Here is a 15,727-nt window from a genome sequence, read left to right on the forward strand (position 1 = left end):
GCCAACAGAAATATAATGCTGGAAATAAGAATCCCCTAGTGTTGAAACAAAGTCAATAACAGCTGTAGATTATTATTTTATTATTATTGTTTTCAATCACAAGGCACCTATGCATCACACGTGTGTACTTTCTTGCAGGCCAATAGTGGCTGGAATCATGCATCATGGTTTATTGAGTTTTTAGCTTCAGATGATGTGGAAGTGCACCCTTGTGAGTTCAAACCATGTTTATGGCTTTGTATTATGTACAATCAACAAACAACAGTTCAGACAAATCACATCCAACTAGACCATTTAGTATTACTCAGAGGAAATGTATCCTTTCAACTGACATTATTCAGATCTCAGTCTAGTCAATCACCATCACTCTACCTTTTGTTAACTTTTTTTTTTTAATAAAGCCTGGACGTATGTGCACACATACATGTGCACCATAGTCTGACCATAACCAAGTTTCCCCATGTGGCAACAAGTGATAATGAAGTCAAATTAAAATAAGCATGGTAGTCTGAACAAGATTGCTGCTGCTGCTGCTTCTTTTTTGAACAATCATTCAGGAACAGGAATCTATTTTTAAATTTCTAACCCAAGGTATTTTTTCCCAAATCACAATGATTTTAAATTGCAAATGAAATGCATAGCTGTTAAAAAAATGTTTGCAATTCATATTCATGTTAAGCTGATTTATGAAAGGCTAGATTAGACTAGGAAGTTGATGTAGATTGAAAAACTATTTTGCTCTGTGCATGCTCTGTGATATTGTTCCATTTTACTTTATTTTTGAAAAGATAAGAATCAAGGCCTTAATCTTATACATGCTTCCTCATAGTAAGTCTCATTGAACAATGACACATACTCATGAGGGCAGACATTTAAGATCACATCCCCAGACGTTGCAACGGAGCAGTGGTGTGAAGTTGAATGCTGTTGAATATGCTGCGGAACTTCCCAGTTTGAAATCAGGTGTCTCTAATTGTTCTTTAAAAATCCAAGGAGCTCTTGCAAAGGAATAGGCAAAAACACCCCAAAGATCTTTTTTTATTTGAAAATTCCAGAAGCAGATGGGTGTCATCATGTTGTAATAATAAATAACATTATTGCATTCCTGGCTATCTAATGGCTTAAAACAAAAATACACTCTGTTCCAAAAGCAGGATTAGACTGGATTTAAAAAAGAAAAAGAAAAAGGTAATTTATTTTCAATGTATATTTGAGCCAGAAGAAACTGAAACAACCCCAAACCAATGATGTTCCTGAAACAATGCATGCATGCTGCACTATTTCTTTGAGGGTCCGTTCTCCAAGAAAATGCCTGATTCTCTATCTTTTCATTGACCCCAGCTCCCTTCTACCCATTTAGGACATGCTTCAGTGTCTTCACCCCCTTATATGGATATGTCTGTTTTCTACAACTAAGTCAATGCATTGTTTGAATAATTACCTTTGTTGGCCTAGGATTCAAAGGGCCCCTTGGCATGTTGGGAATATGGTTTCCACGTGTGCGTTTAGCTTTATCTTCCCTCCTGTAGCATTAATTCAATGCAGCTGGCATCGGTTACAATAGAAACAGTCTTCCTCATTTGTTTCTATAGACGATATCAGCGTGACCTGATAATGCATGGTGTGTCAGTATGAATCACTGTGTTAGCATTAGTGGTATGCGAGGAGTGGGATTAATGTCTTGAAGTCTCCTTGGTCATAATCATTATGGGAAAAAATAAGAAAGGGGAGGAAGAAGGGTAATAAATAGATGTATAAATTTCTCAGTGTAAAGCATAATCTAAAACTTACCTTGTGAGTAGAGGCATTAGGCATAATTTTAGCTGAACAGAAGTCTAATCAGCAGCGAGACAGGTATCTTCAAATATATGAGAAAATCTGAATAAGGAAACAAAATAATTAAAAAAAAAAAACCTTACAGAAGCCTGGTTAAATATACTGATCCCTCATTCTCCAAAATAAATATATATTTTTTTCAAAAACAAAAATAGGTCAAATGGTTAGTAAACACAACCTTTTCTGAGCTAAGTGAAAAAAAGTCTCGTTGTGAATAATTTAATTGCCTTACCCTGATTTCTTTCCAGCTGTTCAGAAATCATGTCCTCGCTCACCACTTGTTAGCACTATTTTTTCCCCCCTGAAACCCTTGTGGTAAAGGAAGTGGGGAGAAAAGGAAAAAGAACAGATCTGGTAATCTGGGCGAATCAAATGCATGAAACTTAAAAATAAGCACATACAATTGTGTAGTGCGGTTATTAACAAACAGAGATTTCCCTTCACCTTGTAGAGCCTTCAATTCAACAACTACATAAGGTAATGTGGTTATTGAAAAGGGCTGGGTTATTTTTCCCATATGTAGTGTTTCCAGATGAATGTCCATTTCTTACATGACTTGTCTTCTCCGTCTGATTTGGAAGGACTTGTAACAGATAGGTAGACTAGAAAACCCTACAACCCTGATGATGGAGATTCCCCGTGGCATTGTTCTGTGTCTTCAGTCACTGTTACACCCCATTCCGTGTGCAAGAACAATCTCCACATCAGGATTCCAAACCCAGAGAGCCAGCTGTAACCTTGTTGCTTTTTATTCTTCATTTTACCCTGGCAGCAATGGATCAGGAACATCAGAAGATCTGTTTTGGAAGCTAGATGCCTTACAGACCTTCATCAGGGATCTACACTGGCCTGAGGAAGAATTTGGGAAACACTTAGAACAACGCCTAAAACTTATGGCTAGTGATATGATTGAATCCTGTGTGAAGAGGTGGGTTGAAACATGAAAACAGCTAAATAGAAATGGTTCATATTGCTGATCCTAGCTGGTAGAACTTACACATTGTTCTTTGGTCACCTTTTTTTAAAGCTTGAACAGACCTGACTCTAAATTAAATACTAGTTCTCAGTAGGTTTCAGACTGGATTATGAGGAACCAGAGTTTCTTGGAATATTATCAAAACTTTTGTTATGAAAAGATCAGTAATGGTGACTACCTTCTCTACAAGACAAATTTCCCAAATCATAACCCTAGTTCAAAACAGAACTATACAAAATGGAAAATATGGGTTTACTGTCCAAATAAGAGTGCTTTTTCTTATCTTCACCTTTCATCACATAATATCTGATGCACTTAATCAAATTACAAGACATTGTGTTTACCCTACCTCATTGTGCCTCTTGGGCTACTGCTAGAGAAGGTGGGAATACAAGAAAGAGCAGAAGTGTAAACAGGGAGCTCCTAATTATACAAGCTCTGTCTTCCAACATGATTCTGTCATATCTGAAAATGAAATTTAAACTGAACAACTTTATTAGGGCTGCTGGAGTTCTGTATCATTATGTCATCATTTTAACTGTTTTGCCATGGAAGCTGGTGTGTGTGTGCATGTGTAAAAATCTAACTTACAGTTGCTCATGTGACAGTTATGAAGAGAACAGGCAAGCAGGACACATTGTGAAAAAAAATAATAAATATAAAGTCATACTGTGCAGTCAACCAATTAACAGGTTTGTATAAGTTGTGCTTAGCACAGAGCACCCATACGGTTTCCTTTAATTCTCTGAGTCTTCTTTGTAGCCCCTGCTATACTTCAGCTACAAATTAGATAATACCAGCCATATTATAGGTATGCATTTTTATCACTTGCCGTGATAACATCATCACACTGTTTAATTAATACGGGAAGGTACTTACTAATCTTCTTGTCTCTTGATATAGCATAGAAATAGAAACAGTCTGAGAAGTATATCGAAAAATGTGATAAAAGTTGTTTGCCAAATTGATTTCAAAGCCAGACAGGTAGAAGCCAAGTAAAAGGACCCTCCTTTAGAATAGCAATTTCCTTGATACCACCAAACTTCTCTTTAGGCAAAATTCTGAAGGAAACTTAGAACACTTGTTATTCTGCCATATCCAGGGATATCCACGGGGTGTGATCCAAAAAGTCAAGATAGCCACTATGATGCAATTGAAGCTCCGCCTTTTTTTAATGTGCGAAAAGAGGTGGAACTTTGGTCACACCAGCATGGCTGCCATCTTAACCTTTTTGATAGCACCCTGTGGACGCCCCTGGCCATACCAACACAGGTGCCTTGATTTTTCCATTTTTTTCCTTCTGATCCTTGTATCAGCCTGCAGGACTCTTTGCTCTGAAGCCTTCAGACTGTGTTGCATGGATCAAAAGGATTATTGAATACGGTGTATTTACAGCTCAGCCAAACATCTTCCTTTTTTTAATCATGCTTCACAGAACCCGGATTGCATTTGAAGTAAAACTGCAAAAAACAAGCCGGTCAACAGATTTCCGAGTCCCTCAGTCGATATGCACCATGTTTAATGTTATGGTTGATGCCAAAGCTCAATCAACAAAACTTTGCAGTATGGAAATGGGCCAAGAGGTAAAATGCATTATAAAAAAAATGTAATTTTTGAAAGAGGAAAAGTCTGCATCTCATATTTTGCTAGCTTCAGAAATGTTCTAACAATTGTGGATTTAGTGTTATATAGGCTATGCAGATGAAAATGCTAGATCACTCCATCAAATCAATCTCCATAATCAGTACAGACAGTCAGATCCATGGTCACTTAGAAGTTACTTTTGGCAAAGACTATGATGTGAACAATGTACCTCTGTAGCCTATTTATGCATGATAGTATACGATACTGAGTCATTAACTCAACCTTGGAATCTGTTTCCCTCAAAATATTGATTTGTCCACATGACCTCCAAGTTGAAAAGAAAACATTATTTTGACTATTAGACAAAGAAACAAAAATATTTAAACTAAAGTGTTTAAGGGAAAATAAATTGTGTAATTAATTTATTGCTTTAAAAAAGGCAGTCTCCAGATGTTACATTTTAGCATACTTCGAGGTCCTTAATGACTCAGCTGTTCCAAACTGGTCCAGTTTTATCATCTGCTGGTCTAATTTGCTTTTCTTCTCGAGAGACACTATTGTAACCTGAAGTTTTCTAATTCTAATGTAATGTTATGAAGTAGAAAGACATGCTGAATTGAGCTTGATGAAATGTATCATCAGAATCAGTTTTGCTCAGAAGATTTTAAACAATGTTCAACATTTGTCATCTCATTTAAGACCAATCCTAATGCAGGGCTTGGATTTTCCTATCTCATTTTCAGTAATGCAAACTACTCAACGTTTCATGTACAGAATTTATTTCCAATGTGTTCCCAATTTTTGTTTTGTTGAATATATACCTAATCTGGATACTTTAAAGGTCCCATACAGAGGGACTGGATTCGGTGTGAGATTGGCCTGACCAATCAGGTCTTTATGTCCACATTTCCTTTTCTTTCTTTGATATAACATTTGTTTTTGTTTTGTTTTGATTTGTTTTAGCTGTCTTTTGTGATTTATCCCAACATGCAAATTGACTGTTACAGGTGCTAAAACATTTCCCTCACCAAAGTTCAAACTTAAATATTAATTAAACCCTATGCTTTTGGTTTAAAAATAGCTCCAATACAAAGAATCACAAGCTTTATCTTACATCATCTCAATTTGTGCAGCTTTTCATACTGCTTTTACAGATAATACCCCATGAAAAATCTCAGAATAGACTGCTCCCATTCCAAAATCCATTATAGTTCTGTTTTTTATATCCATCTATATGAAAGGAAGAAAGAGGGAGGGAGGATAGGAACTAGTCAAAACCTTTCATGCGACTCTCCTTAAACTGAGGAGAGGAAAAGATGTAAGCCCTACAGAGACTCTGTGTTACATTTCTGAGGTTTTGGCATAATAAGATTACAATCCCTACAGTAAATAATTAAAAAAAAAACTTTTTGTGAAATTTTTGGCCAAGCAGATGCCAGACCTTCGAATAGTCTACAGCAAGCCAATGAGGAATGTGGGCAGCCCAGAGAATATTCTGAGTTGAAAAGCCCAGACAGAGGACATGACATCTACATACACATATATCACACAAGGACCACATTCTCATAGTTCATATACACCATTCACACAAACTCACACCAACTGTTCACACTACAAGCTACTATCACAGATTCTCATCCAACATATACATGCCATCTTCACTCCACTCACTGTAGGTGGGGAGGAAAATGAGAAATCCTTCAATGATAACTGTTTCTTTGATATTAAGAGCAGCAAAGAACAGCCTCTTTCTTTCCATCTCTCTCTCAATGTTACATCTCCTCACCCAACTTCTGTTATTATTACTGCAGTAGTTAAACTACAGCTTCCGAAAGTACTTAAAGCTATAAGAAGGTTAGCAAAAAACTGTACACACATGTGAAAACCTACAAAACAGGCTTTGGGGAATATGATCCCCAGAAAAAAGGGAGATTATTGGTTGTCCATAATCACTTGATTTTCTGTTAACAAAAAATTATTTTTAAAACTTTTTTACTTTAAACATCCAATACCTGTTTTTCAGTACTCCTGGTTTGAATCTCATAATAATTTCCATCAGTAAATAAAGCTATTAACTGATGCTCAGCTTTATCCATATACCACAGTTGAAAGTAGGTTTGACTCATTCATACATAGGATAGGAAATTTTATGCAATAGCATTTGCTTTTAATTAGCTGTCAGATTTATTTCTCACCACATAGGTAAAAGTCAAATCAGCCACTTTGCCCTACCCAGCTACCCAAAATGATTGTTACTCATATTGTATTTGCAGAGCTATAACCATCATGGTAATAAACTGATAACCAGCAATTCAGTTGTGCAAAGAATCAGCCTTAGTACATCTTAGTACATCCACGTCTGCTTCTTAGAGAACATGTGGGATGTTCTCTAAGTAGCAGTTGCTGTAGTAAAATGTTTTGAGCAAATAGCCAAATCTAATAGACCCACAGATGAGATGTCAATTATCAGTACGTACGTTACTGTTTCATAAATGTCTGTTTTTTACCCTCTCTTTTGTTTGCTCTTTTATTCATTTCAGTTACTCATGCCCCACCTTTTCTCTTTGATTTTTTTCCCTGTTCCTCTTGAAGGTGAACAATGCACGCCTAACTGAACTGAACAGCTGTATGTGAACACTAACTCCTGCCAATTATATTCAAATTGCTTCCTATCTCCTTTCTCGAAATCAGAAAGTCTATACTGAATTCTAGCTACCACAGAATGCCCATGGATGTCTCTAATTCAAGAGAAAGAATGATGCTCATTTTTATTGCATTTTAACCTCCTGCCATCCATATTGTGTGCAGTGGGGATGCTCTGCTATTCCCCAGGCGATCTAACCATTGACACTACCACTCCTAGGATCACCTGAATACGCCTGCCTCTTTTCAGTGGGATTCCTCAGCGTTCTCACATTTTTCATTTCTTCTTTCTATGCCCTACCTTATTAATAAATGCCTCCCCTCTTTACTCATCATAAGGCTGATCCAGATTTTTACCATACATGGCAACAATCAATTTGCAGTAGTTTTCTCTTCACAGCAGGTAATGGAGCTGGCTGGCCAAACAAAGAAATTTGGTTAATGAGCTCAAACAAAATTTCCCTGCTGCCACACTAATCCAGAACAATTTCAGGGCAGATAGAATTCATTGTAAACTGTTGCTTGATTTCTTAAAATATTCATAGTTCCTTTAAGTTGAGAAAAATACAAGTACTATGACGTAAGGCTTTTCCACCGTATATAGTGATCCCATAAACTTTGTTCCAGGTTTTGGTTTTTTTTTTTGGTATGATCAGAAATAGAATAATTAAATACATTTTAGGGAAAATATTATGCTGAACACATATGCCCATATTCTCCTGTGTCCTTATATTTAAAGGCAGCTGTTCAGACATTTGGCAGACATAATTTACCCCTTAAATATTTTTCCTCTGAATTTTTAATGTATGGACAGGCAGAAATGTATGTATCAAACATGTTGAGTTTGGTCTGGTATGTTTTTATTTCATTTCCAAGGTCAGATTTGGTCACTGATGAAAATGCGGCATATACACAATCTGTTAGCAGCTCTACAGTGTAGTATGCCTCTCACATACAGTTGCTCAAGTCAGATGGAATCTGCTTAGAAAACTTCATCTATCAATAAATTAGACTGAAATTTCTAATAGTTTGTCTGAATTAGCAAGCCATTCCTGCAAAGCAGTTGAGCTTTAGATAATGCAACCCCCTATCATTAGTAACTTCTGAGTGTAACTTCTGAGTTTTCCATATTTATTTATTCATTTGATTTTTGTGCTATAGTTTTGTGTAAACACTTTAAGGAGCGTAGTACTATAAAAACCGTAATCACCATAAAGTAAAGAAAAACTCAGAATGAGAACAAGGTTACAAAAGCATTAGAAGTGGTTAGCATCAAAGCAGGGGTTCAGAAACTGGGGGAAGCGAAAGGGGGAAAACATCATTCGCACAGAGAAGTGTGAATGAATGAAGAGATAAGTCTATAAGGTATCTGAAGGTTATTTATTTTATTGATCATATTTGTTTATCTGCCCATCTCACAAGAGAGTGACTCTGTGAGTGGCATACAACACTCAATTAAAAAGAAACAATAAATATATATTAAACAATCATTAAAGCTTTAAAAGCTATAAAGAACATACAAAACAGGAGAGGATGATGTTTACCATAGTAAGGGAGCCATCACAAAATCTCCCCGGTCCTCGGGGACCCCCAGGCCTGACCACGTAGCCAGTTCTTGAGGGACTTGCAGAATGTTAAGAGGGATGCAGCTAATCTCACTTCTGGGGGGAAAAGATTCCACAAGGCGGGTGCCATGGCAGAGAAGGCCCACCTCCTGGGACCTGCCAAATGTAATTCCATGGCAGATGGGACCCAGAGCATGCCTTCTCTGTCAGACTTGATAGGGCAGACAGATGTAATCGGGGAGAGGTGGTCCCTCAGATAACCTGGTCCCATGCTATGAAGGGCTTTAAAGGTCAAAACGAGCACCTTGAATTGGACCCAGAAGCAAACTGGCAACCAATGCAGCTTGCAGAGCAAAGGTGTAATATGTACCCTTCTGGGGGCCCATATAACTGCCTGCGCTGCTGCAGCTGAAGCGACTGGATCCTCTTCAAGGGCAGTCCCATGTAGAGCACATTACAGAAGTCCAAATGGGAGGTGACCAGGGCATGAGTGACTCTGAGCAGAGCCCCCTGATCCAGAAACAGGCGCAACTGGTGCACAACCTGAAGCTGTGCAAAGGCCCTCCTAGCCACGACTGCCACCTGCTGTTCAAGCAGGTCATGATTCCAGGAGGACCCCCAGATTGCATACCGGGTCTGTCTGGGGCAGTGCTACCCCATCCAGCACCAGAGATGGCATAGTCCTAGAACCAGAAGGCCCCAAAGCCCAAAGCCACTCAGCCTTGCCAGGGTTCAGCTGAAGCCTGTTGTTCCCCATCCAGACCCCCACAGCCTCCAGGCACTGGGATAAGACATTCACAGCATTGTTTAATTCGCCAGGGGCAGAGTTGTATAATCTCTGTGTGATGGACCCCTAGCGATGGATGAGCTCATCTAGCGGCCTCATGAAAATGTTAAATAAGAGAGGGAAGAATACTGAACCCTGCTGCACCCCACATAGTAGGGGCCAAGGGAAGTATCTCTCCTCCCCAACTACCACTGACTGGAATCGGCTTTGGAGAAAAGAGGTGAACCAGCACAACACTGTGCCGCCCACCCCCAATCCTCTTAGCCAATCCAGAAGGATACCATGGTCGATGGTATCGAAAGCTGCAGAGAGGTCAAGTAGGGCAAGGATGGATGGACAGCTGCCATCCTGCCCTCTCCAGAGATCATCCAAAAGAGCAACCAATGCTGTTTCAGTCCCATACCCAGGCCTGAATCCCGACTGAAAGGGATCCCGATAATCCACTTCATCCAAGTCCTCCAAAGCTGCTGTGCAACCACCTTCTCAATCACTTTTGCCAAAAAGGGGAAGTTAGATGCTGGACAAAAATTGTCCAGTATAATGGGGTCCAGCGATGGCTTCTTGAGGAGGGGGTGAACCAAGTCCTCTTTAAGAAGTAAAGGAACACCCCCTCACTCAAGGAAGCATGAACCATTGCTAGAATCCATTTACATGACACCTCCCCCCACCCCCGGGCTGCTTAAACCAGCCAGGAGAGGCATGGATCTAAAGAGCAGGTGGCTGAGCTCACAGTCCAAAGGACCCTGTCCACTTCCTCAGGTCCAACAAGCTCAAACTGTTCCCAGATAACAGGGCAAAATTCCTCCCTAGGCATTTGCACCGGACCTGCAGTGAAGCCAGCATCCCACTGCGAACAAATCTGAGCCATTTTGTCCAACTGATGCTGAGCAAAGCCCTCCCATGCCCCTGCAAGAGATTCTCCAAGCACCTCTTACTCAGAGGGCTTGTATCATCTGAAACAGGGCCATTGGGCAGCTATCTGCAGACACAGTAAGAATGGAGGAGTAATGATGCTTCACTGCCTTAGTGCCACTAGGTAGGCTTAATAGCAGCTCTGACCCAGTTGAGTTCATCTCTTGTGGAATGCCAGTGATGCTCTAGATTTCTCTTGCTCCAACTCCCTCAACTCTTCCGTAAACCACAGGGAATGCTAGGATCCCCATGAGGGGAGAGATCGCATGGGCGTGATCCAGTCCAAGGCCTCAGCCCCCCCTTATTCAAGCAGTGACCAGATCTTCAGATGGACCATGCAGCAGACCAGCAGGAACAGCCCCCAGCTCCCTCTGGAACCTATCTGGGTCCATTAGTAGCCAGGGGCGGACCAATCTAATGGGTTCAGCTTCCCCACAGTGGATAGTGATGCTGGTGAATCCCATGGTAATCAGGGTATGATCTGACCATGACAAGGGGGACACTGAAAGTTCCCCCAATTTCAGATCACATAGCCACTGCTCCAACAGGAACGCCAGATCCAGTGTATGGCCACTGTCCCGTGTTGGGCTCTGGATGATCCTGGATAGGCCCATGGCTGTCGTGGTGGCCATGAACTTCCTAGAGAAGGCAGATTGAAGCCCCCCAAAACCATAAGTCTGGAGAACTCCACTGCCAGCCCAGAAATGGAGTCCAGAAGTTCAGGCAAAGAAGTTGCTGTGCAGCAGGGAGATTGGTACAACAGCAGTAATCCCAGCTGATCCCTAGAGCCCAACTTAATGAACAGGGTCTCACATCTGGTGACTTGTGATGCAGCACCTCTGAAGTCTGTAAGGGATTCCCAGATGACAATAATCACACCTCCATTCCTGCCCCGGGATCTTGGCTGGTGCCCCACCCAAAACCCAGCTGGACGTAATTCTGAAAGGGCAATCCCTCCTTCCAGATCCAGCCAAGTCTCAGTGATACATGTCAGGTCAGCCCTCTTATCAAGGATTAAATCACTGGTGAGGGCAGCCTTATTACAGACCGACCTGTCATTAAGAAGCAGCAGCCGGAAGCCAGAGCCTCTGAAGGTCTGCTGACAGGGCACCAGGACTGAGACTGGGGAGCTGGAACCTGAGACCAGAATAAAAAAACAGTCATGTGTTCCCTGGGAATGGCCCACTCCCCGCCTCCCACCACATCTCCCCATGCTTGTTATAGTAGAAGGAGCCTTCTGAATGTCAGAAAGAGAAAGCATTCCAAGAAATTAATGCTACTGATGTCTCAGCATGGTTAATACTTAGTTGTTTGAGGCAGCCAGGGCTATGGGAAAATGAGAAGAAGCATCAGCACATGAGGCCACCGATTGTGAAGTAGAGGACAATGCAAGAAATAGTTGTTGTCCACACGATTCAGAGTGAACTCAACAAATTCACTCCCAAATGTCCAGAGTAAAATAGCAATCTAGGAATGGGTAAATGCCACCTTCCCTTGCTGGGTAATGGGCCACCTTGGATTCCATGTCCTATGGCTGTGCTTGTTAACTCTCTCCCATCTTATGCTGCTTCTTGTGTGGGTGCTGTTAGGCTGAACATGGCAGAAGGTGGCATTAGCATTTACTGCTTCTCTGCATAAGTCTTAGGCTCCCCCACCCCGAACTACTTGTTCCATATTTTCACTGGAGATATGATTCTACAGAGACAAGCATGTTATATAACTGTTTGCTGCAGGGTTGCCATTAAATGTATCTTTGAAAATCACTCATGGAAAAGGATGTTCTTACTCTAATTAAAATACTGTCATCCAGACTTAGGAAGCTTAGAGCTTATCTATAGCTTAAGGGTGGAGCAGATGCTTGCCATTCAGAGATCCCGGATTCAATCCCTGCTCCATCTAGAGACAGTGATCAGATAGCATGTGATGGAAAGATTCTGAAAGAAATATTTTAAGGCCAGACTAACCTTCCCTAATTCCCCAGTTCCTAGATATGTTGGGACTTGCACAATTCTGGAAGTTGTCATAATACATCTGGAGGATGCCAGGTTGGGAGTGGAAGTTCCCATGGAGTTGGACAAATAATCTAAGGGTCAAACTAGATATGGCATTCAATGATTGTCCTTTTCATGGTAGGGTCTTATAAAATAGCAGGCATCCAGATTAAGACCAGAAGGAATTCAGATTTACCTTGTCTTCATGCAAACTAGATAGCTTCCTCGTTTCCTCCTTCACTGCTGTTCATTAAACAAAAAAAGTTCATAAGAACCAGTCATGTTCTTAACATGTCTCAATTCCCCACTCTGAATTCCACACCATGGATTTGTTAACAGCCAAGTTACCTGAGCATTTGCAACCTAGGAAAGCTAAAGGTTAGAGTCCATCTGCCTTGCCACAGCTTTCTCCTTTTCTTGTGGCAATTCCCAGGTCCCATCAAAATTCAGCCAGAATCATCACAATATGTAGGAATGACAGTTTTGCAGGCTGCCTCTCTAACCAATGTGAAGAAGCTGATTTGTTATAGGCTCAATATAATGATAGTTTCTACTAATGGCAAATGAAGCAGTAGATGCTTAATCGCAGGGACCACTTGAAGCAAATGTTTGAACAGCCACAGAACTTCTGTACAATGGGAACCTGAAAAGCAACCACAGGGTAATCACCATTTCAATGTCTGCCAAGAGCAGAATCTTCAGTTTGTTAACCCACATCCACACCATACATCAATCCCCATCATCCACATTGAATTGTGATGAAATTAGAGAGGGAATAAGATGTAAAAGTTCTATAAGATATTTTTTGCTTGTAAGATTAGCAAAAAAATGAATATCTTAATAAAACCCATGAGCAAAAGGGCTCAGCACTGATTTAAATGTTACTTTACTTCTTATTTTTTATACAAATGAGTATAAAGAAACATATGGAAGACAGTAATCCACCACAGAGTCTGATTGACAAAGGTTAGACCTGGAGTAAGATTTAACTTCAGGGAACACAAACTTCTTGGCCCATATTCTCCATGAATTCAGAAGAAACAGCAGATTTGGGGGAAAGATGTAGTGCTTGCTTTAGTCATATTGGATGCTTTCTGAAGGTCAGAGCTAAAGATTTAATCTTCCGGTTCAGCTCCGCCAGCATAAACTCTGTTTGTGTCAAAAGTACTTGCCACGGGGAGGAACTTTGAGGATCAAATCTTCAATCTTTCTGGCTCCATTCTAGTGCTGCTGGGCCTGCTGCCATTCTTATTTGCGTTGTAAACAAGATTTTAATTGAAAATATATTTGTCAATACATTTCACACTGTATTATTTTGCACACACCTAGCCATCGTTTTAGTTAAATCTCATAATTTATCCAACGAAAATGAACCCTAGCACGAGAATTGTCACCCTTCCTCGCCTCCAACAAACAAAAGTTCTTGATTAAAAGAATATGATAATGTGGCAAATTAAGCATGTCTTTGGACTTATATGCAAAACCCAATGGGGGGCTAGAAATCAGTTGAGAGAATATTTTCTTTTAAATTCCACGCTTTGCCACCATTCCTCATGGGCTGCATTTTCAAAAGCATTGGTGCACTTTTGGAGATGTCCAACGTGCACATTCTTTGATGTCTTTCTGCTCAGCCTAACATGCTTGTATAAGGGGCCCATTTCCATGCATGCATGAGGAGCAGAATGTGCCAAGTACGGGCACGTACAGCATTGTGCCCAAAAGATAGTTTTGCCTTTGTGTGCTTTCTAAACGGAGGCCTGACCAACGCAGTCCCCCTGTGTGCATGATGTGCAGTTGTAAGCTTTGTTCTGTGCTTAGTGGGCAGCGCGTGTCCATCTCTCCAAGGGTCCCATTCTGCAGAACACATCTGTGGCTTTGTGCGTCTGAGCAATTGTTCTGTTGGGCACGTTCTTTGTGACACGGCATGTAACTTCTCAGCAGAACGGCCCGCATCCCACCTTCCAGAGGAAATATCTGCAAAAGTGGCTGTGGCTGCTGGAGAAAGAGGGGGTTTGCACGTGAAACAACCCGTTTATAAGATGGGGGCCAGGGAGGGTATATGTGGGCTTCTAATCCTGGCACGGACTGGGAAAATGCCTTTCTGGCAAGACTGCTTCCTGACTGTCCTCACTCTCCCGTGCAAACAGAGGTCTGTCTGTGCTTCCCAGCTAAGTTGGATCAACCTAGCAGCTTTCTTCAAAGAACGGATGGGGACAATCCCCAGTTCCACGTCTTTAGGCCCTTTACATGAGGAAGGGAAGCAGAAGCAAGCACTAGGTGGGGTTTCAAAATGCTGCTGCTTTTCCTCGCATCCTTTGTTGATTCCCCCAACCTTGCTGCAAGTTGCAAGCACTGTGTTTCCTAATCTCTCCAGCATTTCTGGGCCATTCTCAGTGCATGCGTGCACACGCACCCTCTAAATGATGCTGACTTGCTTCTCCCCACCCATTTCTACACACACTTCCATACCCCTCTGCACATAGAAGACACCTCTGCCATTTAGTCCAGATGTACACAGCAAACAGAATAGGATGGTAGAGTCCTATAATGGTAGGACGACCTCTACAATTTTGTCCTGTAAGTGAAAGAGATCACTGCTTCACCTGGTTGGGTAAAAACGTAGGTAGGAAGGTGCCTTATGCCAGTCACATTGTTTGTCACAGCATTTGCTGTTCTGTCTGGTTGCAGCTGAGAGGAACTCGGGCACAGATCTTTTCTTTCTGCTTGGTTCCTTCTGGTGGGGATCTCTCCAACATTTCTGATTCTGCTTTAACTGGAAATTCAAAGGATAAAATCTGGGAGTTTCTGCATAAACAGTGTGTGCTCTATCATTGAGCAAAGGCTCTTTATCAGCTAAACTGGTTCTCTACCTGCAGGTTTTTCTTTTATTTAATTAGGCCAACGTGTGAAAATCACTTACAGTGTAAGGTAGTATTGTTTGTTCTACTACTTCAGGTCTCTACCTTCTGATTCTGCTGAATGTGTAGATCCAGCCAAAAGGGTAGCCTTGACATTTGAGACATCCACCCTCTTTTTCATCCCAAATATGTAGTTCAACAAAGCTTGAAGGGGACATGGATGAAAGGATAGAATTGGGTGCTCTGCATCCCATTGGAACAGAAAGTGTATCTTTCATTTAGCCATATTGCAGATCTGGAGATTATGCATCAGATAAACTACTGAATCATTCAAACCAACTAAACTATTAATCTAACTATTGAGTGAACTCAGTTGGTATAAGATTATGTTATGACAGTTACTTAAATGTAAATTGCAGCTTGTAACTAGAACAGCCAAGAACCAATTTGATTGCGGAGTACAAACCGTGTCAGGGAACTCCTGAATTAATTCTGGGAGCCTATCTCTTTCCAAGCATCACTATCACGAGATCCAGTGAGCAAGAGAGTCTCATAAGCCTACCCATTGAAACTCA

At 41.0% G+C, this 15,727-nt stretch overlaps 1 protein-coding gene across 1 annotated transcript in view; it reads left to right on the forward strand.

Moving 5' to 3' along the window:
* CADPS (calcium dependent secretion activator) overlaps window positions 1–15,727 on the forward strand; it is a 402,311-nt gene that overhangs the window by 304,838 nt on the left and 81,746 nt on the right. The window contains exons 21-22 of the mRNA XM_088134415.1: window positions 2,609–2,764; window positions 4,248–4,395. Of these exons, the coding sequence (XP_087990541.1) occupies window positions 2,609–2,764; window positions 4,248–4,395 (304 nt within the window). The remainder of the gene's footprint in view (window positions 1–2,608; window positions 2,765–4,247; window positions 4,396–15,727) is intronic.

The sequence above is a fragment of the Python bivittatus genome, unplaced genomic scaffold (genome assembly GCF_059951505.1).
Source record: "Python bivittatus isolate LINGU-HERP-01145 unplaced genomic scaffold, Pbiv_v1 ctg000080_np1212, whole genome shotgun sequence".
In the NCBI taxonomy this organism is placed as follows: domain Eukaryota; kingdom Metazoa; phylum Chordata; class Lepidosauria; order Squamata; family Pythonidae; genus Python; species Python bivittatus.